The sequence below is a fragment of the Amblyomma maculatum genome, chromosome 11 (assembly GCF_055883805.1).
Source record: "Amblyomma maculatum isolate TAMU_Amacu chromosome 11, ASM5588380v1, whole genome shotgun sequence".
In the NCBI taxonomy this organism is placed as follows: Eukaryota; Metazoa; Arthropoda; class Arachnida; order Ixodida; family Ixodidae; genus Amblyomma; species Amblyomma maculatum.
Genome location: NC_139354.1, coordinates 52926756 through 52938858, shown reverse-complemented (window position 1 = coordinate 52938858; position 12103 = coordinate 52926756). Strand labels below are relative to the sequence as shown.

The window sequence follows — 12103 nt, the reverse complement described above, 5'->3', positions numbered from 1 at the left end:
ATAAATGCATGGAAAATTCAGGACGACTAAATCTCATAGTTTTTAGGCCATAGTGCTCGCTTTCTTAAAATTTCTTTGATTTTAGCCTTATCTGGAAGTCAAACTATCTCAGGTTATAACAAACACCAACGTATAACAATTCTTGGTAATAGGAGGCATCTAAGGTCAGCAGGGTTCATGTGAATCAACAGAAGAGCCCACAACAAACGCGGCCGCGGAGTTCGTTCTTTTATTTTTTGCGCTGTTTGTTTTTGTTATGGATAAACTGCCTCAAATAAAGACGAATTTAAGTCGGACGGTGAGCAATGAGTTTCTCCCAACTTTAAGGTGCTAACCAAAGGATTAAGGATGCTCTGAAAACTGAGCGGATAAATTCTAAATATGGGGTCTGAATCAACTAAAGAAAGGTAAATTTAGCATTTAAAAATTTCGAGTGTTGTACAGTGTGACAACTCGTGCTATACTGGTCTTCTGACCGGTAAATAACGATATACATACTGGAGATACTGGGAAGGCAAGAATGTCTTGCGGCTCATGCAAGGGTAATGTGCCAAATCAAGATCACGGTACGATTTAATACAGAAGACCAAACTTACGGGCTGAGTAAGTGGAGACGTCTTGGTCAAAGTCTGGGCCTACACAGGTTGTGTTACCGTAGGTAACCTCTCCTCTACTTTTAATGTGATAGATGGTTGCAGGGAGAAGGCCAGTGAAGGTTGCTTCGTGATCAGCGCCTGCCACATAACGATCTTGGCATTCTTGCCGGGAACTGTTAGAATGGCACATGAGGAAATGAATCTCATGAGCCCATTTGCTCTTCCATGTAGCATGCAGTTCGTCAGGACTGACACTCTTTACTGTGACGTCCGTCAGCAAAGGAACTGAAAAAAAAAGGTGCAAATGAAATGAACCTCTACTGCCCCCGCAAGGTATAAAAAGCAAGCTGACGTGAAAATTGGGGAACCTCGACATTCTAGGCTCTTTGTTTTCGACGGAAGTCGTCTGGCGCACAGTCTTCTTGCACTGCGTACGCCTCAGTGACTTCTAGAAAAGTAATCTAATCAGCCATCTCACAAAAACGAAGTCAGCATTTAAATGGGACTCAAAGCATCGATCGAAAGTTAGTAAGCCATAGGTTCTTTTTTTGATTTGGTATAATCCGACACTTACTGCAGCTATGTCACTAACCTAGTCTTCATAAATGTGCAAGCATTTCAAGCTTTTTTTGACTGGGAGGGGGAGGGGAGTTAAAATTTCTTAGTTCATTGCCAACAATGCAGACCATGAGGCTTGCCAACGCTCTAGTAACACTATACATGATTTAATCATTCCAGGTCTTATGGCTCATATACTTTCATATCATTCAAATGAGAAGCCCAGCCGGGGAGGGGGGGGGGAGGGGTAAGGAGGGTGCCGTGGTTACGGCACTCGACTACTGTTCCCAAGGATGCAGGATTGAATCGCGGCCTCGGCGGCCGCTTTTCGATGAAGGTGAAAAGCATGGCGCCTGTGTGCTGTGCGATGTTAGTGCACGTTAAAGAACTCTAGGTGGTCGAAATTTCCGGAGCCCTCCACTGCGGCGTCTCGCATAGCCTGAGTCGCTTTGGGACGTTAACCCCCCCAAATCAAACCACACCATTCAACTGAGAAGATGAAGCAATTTTTTAAACTTCATTAATTTTTCTATCCTTTAATATCTAATATGAAGCTATGCCATGCTAAGTTCAAAGCTTTGACAAGCCGCTAAAAGGGTCTTAGACAGTTTCAAGTCGAATCAGTGATGACGGTGGCAGAAGCTTCCGGGCCAGCACACTGACACTATCTAATGCTGGTGCGACGATTGTGGGCGAATAAGTAAATCACGTGTTCGCCGCTTTCAGTATCGTGCAGTTGTTTAGTGGCTTTTATACACTCTTTGTGCAACAGGTGATTTTTATACCTGTGCGCGGAGCGTCCTCTTAACAACGCATATCGCTGGCGGGATTGCTTTGTAATAGTAGTGAAACCACGCAGAAGCAGTGACAATTAGGAATGAAGAAAATCTCAAGCAAAAGCGATTGCGCTGAGTTCGGTGCCTTTTGAATTGATTAGTCTGAGCGCTACTGCGCTGACTCTCGATCAAACACTCTTTCCAAAAAGCTGCATCCATTACCTGATAATGGCTATGGTTAACAACCTTGTCATCGTTTCTAGACTTAGTTTCAGAGGCTGTGTGGACACCACCATTTTATTCTTTCTGTAGAATTTGACTAGCTGCCAAGAAAAACTACTTTCGACAGTAATAACATGTCTCCGCGGAACGTGGCTTTATACAAACATGCACACGTAAGACACTTAGTCTTTGATAATTCCAATTTTGAAGGAAGGCATGTCCGGAAAGAATACAATGGGCGCCAGAGGATTAGTCTCTAATCTAGCAAAATAAGTTTCACTTTCATACATTTTCAGCCCTGAGCATCCTTAACCTGCTGAATTTGTCTCGCTTTGCCAGAGCATTGCCCAGTAGCAGTCCTAAGAAAAATGGCCACTGATATAAATTGCCTCAAGATGGCGAGATGCGATACATGATACGCTTCGTGGCTCAATATCCGAACCTTTATTGGCGGTTCCCCAACGGAATTGACTGTTTGAGATGGTAGTGTGGAATAATGAAGTATTCTGAAGAGGAACCAGTAATTATTGGCAAGCTGAACTAGTGTCTATGGCAGTGAAACAAAATGCGGTCGTTGATTGTCATTTATGATTTTCTTCGGAAAATCGAAGCCGAATTTCCTCATTTACGCAGTACGTCACACAACCCAAATGCACTAGAGAAGGGGAATCACCAAATTAAATTACATTTTCATTGACACACCACACTTGCACTTCAAGCAATTGTTGAAGTTTTCTAGCTGATTTTACAGTAAGGCATTTTCTCGCCTCTGTTTGTACGCGGGGAAATGTATTGTTTGATCTTTAATAAGGAGCACCAATTGTGATGCCATATGGAAAATTTCCAAAGGCTACAACCCGGTCTATTTGTCCACATTTACTGACACCTTAAGCTAAGCCATGACAACATTAAACGAGCTTCGTTATGCAAGAAAGCCCCTTGCAAAACTCACTCTAATTCCTAAATAATTGTTTACACTGTAATAATATTATGTTGTGTATAAGGTATGCTTATGGATTTCATAACATATAATGTTAATAGTACAGTTCTCAAAATACTGGCATCTTTTCTGGTTTTCAAGGATTGTCCTGGTGAAGGTGCAAGTTGTGCAAACACCTAGTCATCAGGTAAAATGGCTGTTTCTAGAGAATTGATGTAAAAAAATAAGCATAATCAGAAATCGGCAGCAAGCATCACTTAATAACATAAAGCAAAATCGCATCTTCAGTACCGTTATTTTTGTCAGCGTTTTTCAAGAGTCTATTATATTAAGAACTATTATATTTGTATATTTACAAGCTTTTACCAATGAGGACATTTTATGCACTTTTTCCTAAAGTGTGGTTTGTGAAGCTGCGAGCTGCAAATGTTCATTTAGAGTAAGTGAGCTTGACTTTGGCTATTGACATTTGCCTGCTTTTTGACAACTCTAGGGCCCATATTGAGTCCGTCCGAACTACCGTCTCGCTTCGGGATAGGTTAAAGAGGTATTGTGTAGCTCAGCACGCATACAGCCCGGACCTGGCGCGTAGTGGTATTCACTTTGTTTCTTATTCTGAAGAAGTATCTAGATCGGAGGTGGTTCGTAGATATCGACAATTTGACAGAAGGGGTCATCAGGTATTTTAAAAAGAAGACAGGCGACTCCTTTGGCTATTGCACGTACAAAAGCTGATTTTTAAGCTAAACATTTGTGCGGGTAATAATTCGAGATATATGGAAAAAGGCAGAGTAATGTGATTGCTTCTTATGTAAAGTTTTGCCCATTAAAGACATCCCACATCCTTAGGTGCCTGTGTATCGTTAGATTCCAAACACGCTTCGTATATTGTATTGAGCACTGATTCCTACAACGTTTTCATGACCATTGCTATCTATAAGTTAGTACATTTAACGATGCTCCTCCCTGAGAAACAAAAAAGCTTACCTTGCGGGAAAGCAGTGGCGATGACGGTTACGGGTATGCTCTGGACATATATGCCTGAAATCGTTCCTGTTGCGCTAATGTTTAGCAGGTATTGCACATCAAGGATATCCACTTTGAGCGTGTGCTTTCGAACCTTATTGTTTAAAAGCGTTATATTGCATTCTTCCGTTGTAGCCCGGCACAGCGTGAGGTTGAATCCCGCTTCATCTTTGTACTCATAAGACCAATGCGCAACTAGGCTGCCGTCGCAGGTTGCGTTGAGGATGACATCGTCCGGAGGATCTGACGAGAGATGTGCAACAGAGCTGATAAAATCATTGTAACATAAAAAAACAACCTTGCCCTGTCTCGATAAAGGCTACTGAATTGTATTTAAAATTTATGCCACACGGTGTTTTAGAAAAACGGTCGCAAAAACGTATTTTAACAGAGTAAACTGCTGAGCTAGTTGGTTGTCAGACATAATTATAGGATATTCAGCGCAGCGCAACACACACGGGCGCCCGTGGTGTCCTCTTTCTTGTGTGTGTTGTGCTGAGTACCCTGAATTACGGCAGCAAAACTCTCATAATAGTGCTTCTAGTGTTTAAACAATTTTAACACGTCCCAACACAAAGCAATACCACCTATAGAGGTATGCCAGTCGGAAAAAACTGCAGAAAATTTTCTGATGTTACGACAGAATTTCTGTGTGATTTTTTTTACGGGAAACTTGTTGTGACAACATAATATTTTATAGTAACATTAGAAATTTCTGCAGTTACAACAGAAAAGTGGTACAGAACTACATACAACAAATATATACTACAGGAAAATAACAGAACTACCGAAAAGTACTACAGAACTACAGAAAAATCTGATGGTTACAACAAAACTACAGGATATTTTGTCGTATTTTCAACAGTTTTGTAGTTTTTCCGACTGGGATATGCACTTTCGAAACATTTCAAGAGATATTTTTATCTGTATAAACATGAAAAAATTGAGCAGAGCTAAAGTTAACTTGCCGCGTGCCCTAGCAACGATCCTGCCCTCTCTTTCTTTTTGAGCACGCTGCTGGGTAGGAATGATGCAAATGTATTAAAACCGGCCTTCCTGGTAATATTCGAGAATACATATGTTTGCTCCCAACTCAGATCAACGCCAAAATTCACGATTCGGTGAAATCTGCAACAAAGTGGCAGCTTTCATGAGCCGCACTGCTCCCGATTTCATATTTGCCATTGTCGTTGACGGAAGGGAGCGCTGTATGGCGCTTCATTTTTCACACCGGCGGACATGCAGCTTCATCTACTTGTGATACCCATCGTCCAAACTCAGGATTGCTAGCTTCGGAGTGCGACTCGGGATTGCGGTCTGAGTAATTAAACTTGGTCTGCTAAGCCTATCCGTACACAATATTTGAGGTGGCCTCTGAATGTTGGAGGAATTCGTGGCAGAGAAGACGCATTTAGTTGGCGAAATTGGTTCGCGGGAGCCCGGGGGACTGGGCTGATACGCGTATCGCTGTAAAGAGTTTGGGCTGTGAGTGACACTGAGCTGAAAACTTCTAACATGAAAAATGCTTTTTGGGACTGATTTTTTTGGTTTGTGGGCAGTAATAAATAAAACAATGTTCCTAACATAATGTTTTCAAATACAGGCATGATTGTTAGAAGTAAATTCTAAAGGGAATGGAGTTGTAACGATGAATTAGATAAATTGACTCTTTCTGAATATTTTTTTCTTGAAATATGTTCAAGAAGGCTGCTTAAAAATTTAAAAACAAAATGTTCTTGATATACGGTTTAACTACTAGTCAGCGCTTGAAATAAACAAACTATTTTTATGGAGAATACTCACGTAGGCCAGATGTCGTAACGTTAAACACAGTCCGAGTTCCGTTGACTTTTAGTGAAAAAGCCCATACTTCACATTCAAAGAATGCTAACTGATCTTGTAGCTCCAAGTTTGTGTGCACTGACTGGTTCTGAGTGAGAATATATTGTTTCCTTGAAGAGGCACTTTGGAGATCAGTGCATCGTAAGGTATATCCAACTATGTTGCTTGTCGTCACAGGCCGCTTCCAAGAAGCTCGCAGGCTAGTAACGTTGACTGTTTTGGAAGCCAAATTTTGGACTGGACCGATTTCTGAAAGGAAAGAAAGGAAAACAACCGGCAAAAACGCAGTAAAATTACTAAGTTGTCTGCAAAGGTTTATTTTTATATAGTGTACTACTTTCTAAGAAGAAGTTTATGTTCGAGTAATAATTTCATATGTGCAACTGTCGCCTTTCATTTTGCTTTCAGATAAATGAGCAACGCTGCATTTTCCGCGGTGCTTTTTATGATAATGAATGCTCAGAAAGGTTCTATATGGAAACGATATGGTCCGTTGTAAAGATGTTCCTTGTCGCATGAACAAGATCATACCAAGTTCAGTGTGTATGTAACGATCGCTTTTTTTTTCTGGCCTGATCGCACGTGCACAAATTTATGTATTTATGAGGCACTGCTCAGACACTCTCCACATATTACATGTTGGTGCACATGTTCACAGCGACCTATTCGTATACCTGACGCAGCAGTGGCATAGAGAGCTAAGTAAATAAAGCGAAGCAACCAGCCAATTGGAGTGCGTTGTCTTCTTATGTACCTCGGCATTAATGAGTTCATCCGACTTTCGAATCATCAAATGGATACAAAGTAACCTAAAGCAGCTCTTTTATAATAGCTACATATTTAATTCAAAAGCAAGAACACAACTCACCGTCGGGAGTAGCGATCTCTGTAGATGTATGCAAGTCAGCCACATCGTCGTAGGCGTGAGCCTATCAGAAAAGTATGGTTTGAAACGGGCAAAATAACAGTTGAACTTTAGAAACTAAGTATCATGAGTAAGCGCTTCTTTCAGCACTTATCGTCGCTCACCGTTCTGTTCAAGGTGTTGAGAAACACACATATTCCAAGCAACCACACAATTACGGGGAACCTGGGAGCCATAGCTGCAACATTTTTGCCCATGTCAAACGATCTATCTGACTGCCGGAAGTTCAGGTCACCCTATCACCCGCAGACCCTTACATCGCTGTAACAACAGCGATAGGTCTCATTGTTGGGGAGAGACATTGTGAAGATAACTGATAAGCGTCCAGCGGGGCCGAGGTCGGCACTGATCAAAGAGGCCCAAAGAGGGAACGAATGCTTCTGTACTTTTCTGAACTAAAATGAGAGCAGCAACAATGCTTCCTGAAAGCTGGTTATGACAGCTTATTATGGTACATAAAATAAACTAAGGTCATAGCAGATGTTCGCAACGAAATCAGGTTTTATGCACAGAAAAGCAATGCGAAAGTGGCTTACTCCTGTCAGAAAAAAGTTAACACCACGACGAAATGCGGCAGAAGCATCAGTGGGACACAAAGTGACGCATATGAATGGCGCTTTTCTTACTTTTCTGTACCTGAAAAGCCCAAAGAGTAGCTAGAGAGTTGGCTGCAACAAATCTAGTATATGAAGTAGTTTACTCTTTTCCCTTAGTGAGTATTGCATGAACATCCACTATAACATTGTCTATTCCCTGGTTTACGAGTGCGATATGACTGAGGACATTTGTGGTGTTTGAAAGAAGGCATCAGTTTATCCCCAGGAGATGTGCATGGCTCATGACAGTGGTCATTTCGGACCAGTGGGGGAGAAAAGTGGGATACGCAATAAAGTTTACTCACTTGGCTACAGCCATGGACGCTGAAGCTGAGTAGCACAAGGGCGTCTTTGCATTTTGCTTCTATTGATAAGAAAAACTGCACAGCACCTGCACAGACCTGTGTACACTGCTAAGCTCAAGAGCTCAAAGAGCTAAGAACTGCGTGGTATCAGCCTTGGGAAACAGAAGATAGCATCCCTATCATCGCCGTGCTGCAGTGCACCGCGTGACATGCAAGACATTGATAGGCTCTGGAAAGCAGATTCGTTCGCGGCATAGATAACAGTGCAATCAAACTCGATTTGAAAACATTGGGTGGACAACCATGCAGTTTTTTTTTCGGTATGATGTTTTGTAAAATGATAAGGTACTGCATGTAGATGACGTGCCCACAAAGAAACCAGAAGTGCTTCTGGCACATCTGCTGGCAGGAATGCAAACAAGGCAGAATAAGTTATCCAGACTATGTAGCTATGCTGGTTACATGAAGATATGTAGTTTTATATGAATTTTAAACTTGTAATAAATCACATAGTGTTTTCCCAAATAAAGGAGTCACATTTATAGTGGAAGGGCATATTTATTTTAGTGGGGTATAATTTCATACACTAGAGTGCGTTTACTAAAAAATATAATGAAGGCAGAACAGTAGAGTATCTCAAACATCGGAAATGCTAATTAACACGCTTGTGAAAGGGCACATTCTGCTGCTGCGCAGTATTGAAAGAGTAGTGTATATTGTCAACACACGAAGCAGTACAGGGAAAGACAAAATAAAGGCCACGGAAATAAAACGCAAGAATACATTTCTTCGGATGTCAGTGTGCCGTATATTAATGTTTCGCGTATAATGAGAGGTAGTGGATCAAAAAAAAAGAGAGCCTGCGCAATCTGATAACCAAATTAATAAAACCGGACGCTAAAATGCAGTGATGGATAATTCTGCACATCTTTCTGACGTTTTTAAGGCGAAAGCTTTTCATATAGGCCCATCAAATGAAATCCCGTGTGCGAGATTTGTGCGCGACATCTGCGCACGAGATCTGTCATATTACGCGAGATTCCGCGAGATATGTATTTGTCCAGCCTTCCTGCCATCTGCAATTTAACACTAAAACGCGCGCCTAGAAACGCCATGCGACAAGAGCGCTTGTGCACCATTCAAACTCACACTTGCCGGAGAAAGTGTGACAGACACTGCGCCTTTAATTTCCTGTAAATCAATGACTATTATATGTTTCTATGTAGCACTGCAACGAACGCCGACAAGAGGCAAACGTTGAGAGACAAATGAATGGAAAGGAAAGGTAGGCTTTCGCCATTCTCCTCTTAAGAGACACCTAAGAGGCCCTCTAACTTTTTGTTGCTTGCTTTTACGGGGAAGGAATCTATGCATTATAAAAAAAAAAACACAATTGCAGTATTAAGGCGAAAGCCTTTAGTGGCTCATGCTTTGCGGCACTGATTGGCCGAGGCAGGATGACGTCATAGAGGCCGCGACCAATCACAGAGCACCATGAATGTATGTGTGAATGCGTGCCCTATAAGGACTTCAGTCAATCAATAATCAATCACGAATTAAAGACTTATTATTGAATGAATTATTTACTAATTGATGTTTAATTGTAGAATACATTACTGATTAGTGAATAATGTTACAAATATTTAAATAATAAATAATTACATACATAATGACTAATTCTAACTGCTAATTAGTGCCCGTTGAGTAGCGGAATACGGCACTCGGGCTTTCGCCTTTCGCTACTTTAGTCGCTAAAGTCCCTCGTAATTTTTTTCCCTACAATAACGAGATATCGCTAACATTCCTGCAGATAGGCTATATGTGGTTAGCGGACAAAGCAAACATTGAATTTGCGAATTCACGATATTCTGTACCTTCGTACGCCGAAATAACAATATCTGCCACATGGCAGCAAACGCCGATGGCTGTCATGTCATCATATTCGATGTTAAAATAAAGTCTGAGTACTTTCCACAAGCAGACGCGTCTGCCCCTATGCGGGAGCGGAAGAATTTAGAAGAATGAAAACGTGCTTGACGTGACTGGTAATGTTTCTTGGCATTGGTTTTCACAGCTACGATCAAAACAAGCAGCATGACGTCTAGATGGGAAACGACCGTGGTAGAATGAAAGTCATCAGGATCAGCCATAACAAATGCAGCGAGATATAAAAAAGTTTAAAAGACCGCCTTTTATCCTCCTGAGTCAGTGCAAAATTCTAGGAAGCTAATTTAGGCTGACATAGCAAAAGAAATATAGACGGTTTAACTCAGTTAATGACGTCGGCTGTCAGCGCACTACGGCACACTAACAGTTGAACAAACGTGAAAACAGACAGGACGTTTGTTCAACTGTTAGTGTGTCGTAGCGCGCTGAGAACGAACATGCAGAGCCAACTGGCCCTTATCGTAGCACTGCTCGGTTAATGACGGAATGTTGTGCAGCAGCAGTAGGTTTTCATATGGTTATGCTTGTTGTGGTCTTACTGGTTCAACATTGTTTTGCTGATTTATTCTCACGGCTATTTTTCACCTTACATTAAATCAGCGTCACTGGGACTGTTTTTTAGAAATATATTTTTTTTTCATTCCCAGTGACATAGATTAAGCCTTCACTTTGTAAGCTAACTTGGCAAACACAGGCTTATGGTCTCCACAAGAAGACCAACTTGAAGTACAAGATCTGTTGCTACTTTTCATCGGTTGATCGGTTTCTCGTTGACGTTTTTTCTGTACATAATGTCTCTGGGCTTCGAAATGTCTCTCCCCTAGCCGCAATATTGGCCTCCGCTGATTCCCGCTGCCGCTGTCCTATTGATCGTTGTTGTTTTCATCGCCGTTCATGAGGATGGGATACTGCTCATCAAATAAACCGGAAGGCCCCGGCTTTCGCCTGAATGTTCACCCAACATTTGATAAGTACAGTCGCGGCAAAAATTAGTCATACATGTCTAACGGCGAATTCAATACGAGTCGAGTCCCCTTTTTTATCATCGCAGCTGTTCCTGCACAGCAGCCTTCCCGCTTACCTTTTGAATCGGTTGTGCACATGTCGAAATTTTCGCCATCTCCCTCCTCCCGTTTATAGAGGGCTGCCGGGCCTGTACACCTTTCAGCAGTTTTCCCTCTCCTGCACCACAAACACGTGCGGTAAGCATGTTTATGATGGAGCTGTGTTCCTTCTCCTTCTCTCACCCATCCACACTTGCAAAGGTCAAAGGTGAAATGTTTCAGCCATCGGGGTTTTACGAGAATTCGAGTAGTGGTGCTGCAGCATCAGAACAGTCAACAAACGTGCGATGCCAAATAATCGTGGCATTAGTGTAGACATAGGTCAAGAACATATGACCGCAGTGAGCCACTCCTGGTCTTTTCAGACACAGGACGCAGGCGGTGCGGATGGCGAGGAACCCAATGGCCTCTGGAAGAGGGGGGGGGGGCGCAGAGGAAGAGTTTTGAATACGCATGGCACGAGACGGGTGAAACGTGTACGCAAACAATAGCCGCTAATAACTGAGATGTGCGTTTATGTTACCATATTTATTCTGGGTGTAAACAGTGGAAAAAAATGTTCTGCTGCTTTGGTGAAGGCTATTTGTATATATCTGGGAATCTAGAATGGCCTCGCCTCAGAAGACCTCTATATATGATACGTAAAATTTGTTTCTCTACAACGGTGCACACTGCATAGAGGAGTACTCAAGTACACGAAAAGCAATGATATTTCAACAAAACAGATTTGCTGTCAATATAATAGGGACAAAGAAGTTTATCCCACGTTGTCTATTCTGTGAGGTGACTCCGTGGTTTTCCATTGTTCAATACATGAAACATAAACAAGCAAACAAACAATAATTGATTTGATTCAACGCGTGCTGTTTTCTTGAGCAGAGAAAGGTTTTTATTTTTATACTTGTCATTTTTTTGGCGACGAATTTCTGTGTAACGTAAAGAAGATGACACGGCGCTGACACAAACGACGATGATGACTTCTGGGTTCTTCGCAGATATAGCTATCTTGAGCACTTGAAGCTCGAGCTTGCTTGGTCGGACCGACATGTGCTTCGCAACACGATCGCTTTGCACCACCGGTTGCCGACTTCAGTCCTCCGGACATACCAATACACCCCTCTTCAGCAGAGACAAAAACAGTTTCTTAGCAGTCAGCAAAAAAGAATCATATCTAGGGTTCATGCAGATTAATAGCCAAAAATGCTTTCTGTAATGATTTTGATAGGACTCTAAATGTATCATATGATTAAGGAAAAAATGTAAATCACCTTCGCTGGAATTGGAACGTCCGAACAATGAATTATTG

At 41.9% G+C, this 12103-nt stretch overlaps 1 protein-coding gene across 1 annotated transcript in view; it reads right to left on the bottom strand.

Annotated features, from left to right (window-relative positions):
• LOC146173811 (uncharacterized) overlaps positions 1-11844 on the bottom strand; it is a 28506-nt gene extending 16662 nt beyond the window's left edge. Inside the window, exons 1-5 of the mRNA XM_084585276.1 lie at positions 11758-11844; positions 6829-6889; positions 5922-6209; positions 4080-4361; positions 597-881 (exon numbers count right to left, since the gene is read on the bottom strand). Coding sequence (XP_084441402.1) covers positions 597-881; positions 4080-4361; positions 5922-6209; positions 6829-6889; positions 11758-11844 — 1003 coding nt within the window. The remainder of the gene's footprint in view (positions 1-596; positions 882-4079; positions 4362-5921; positions 6210-6828; positions 6890-11757) is intronic.
• Positions 11845-12103: the final 259 nt, after the last annotated feature.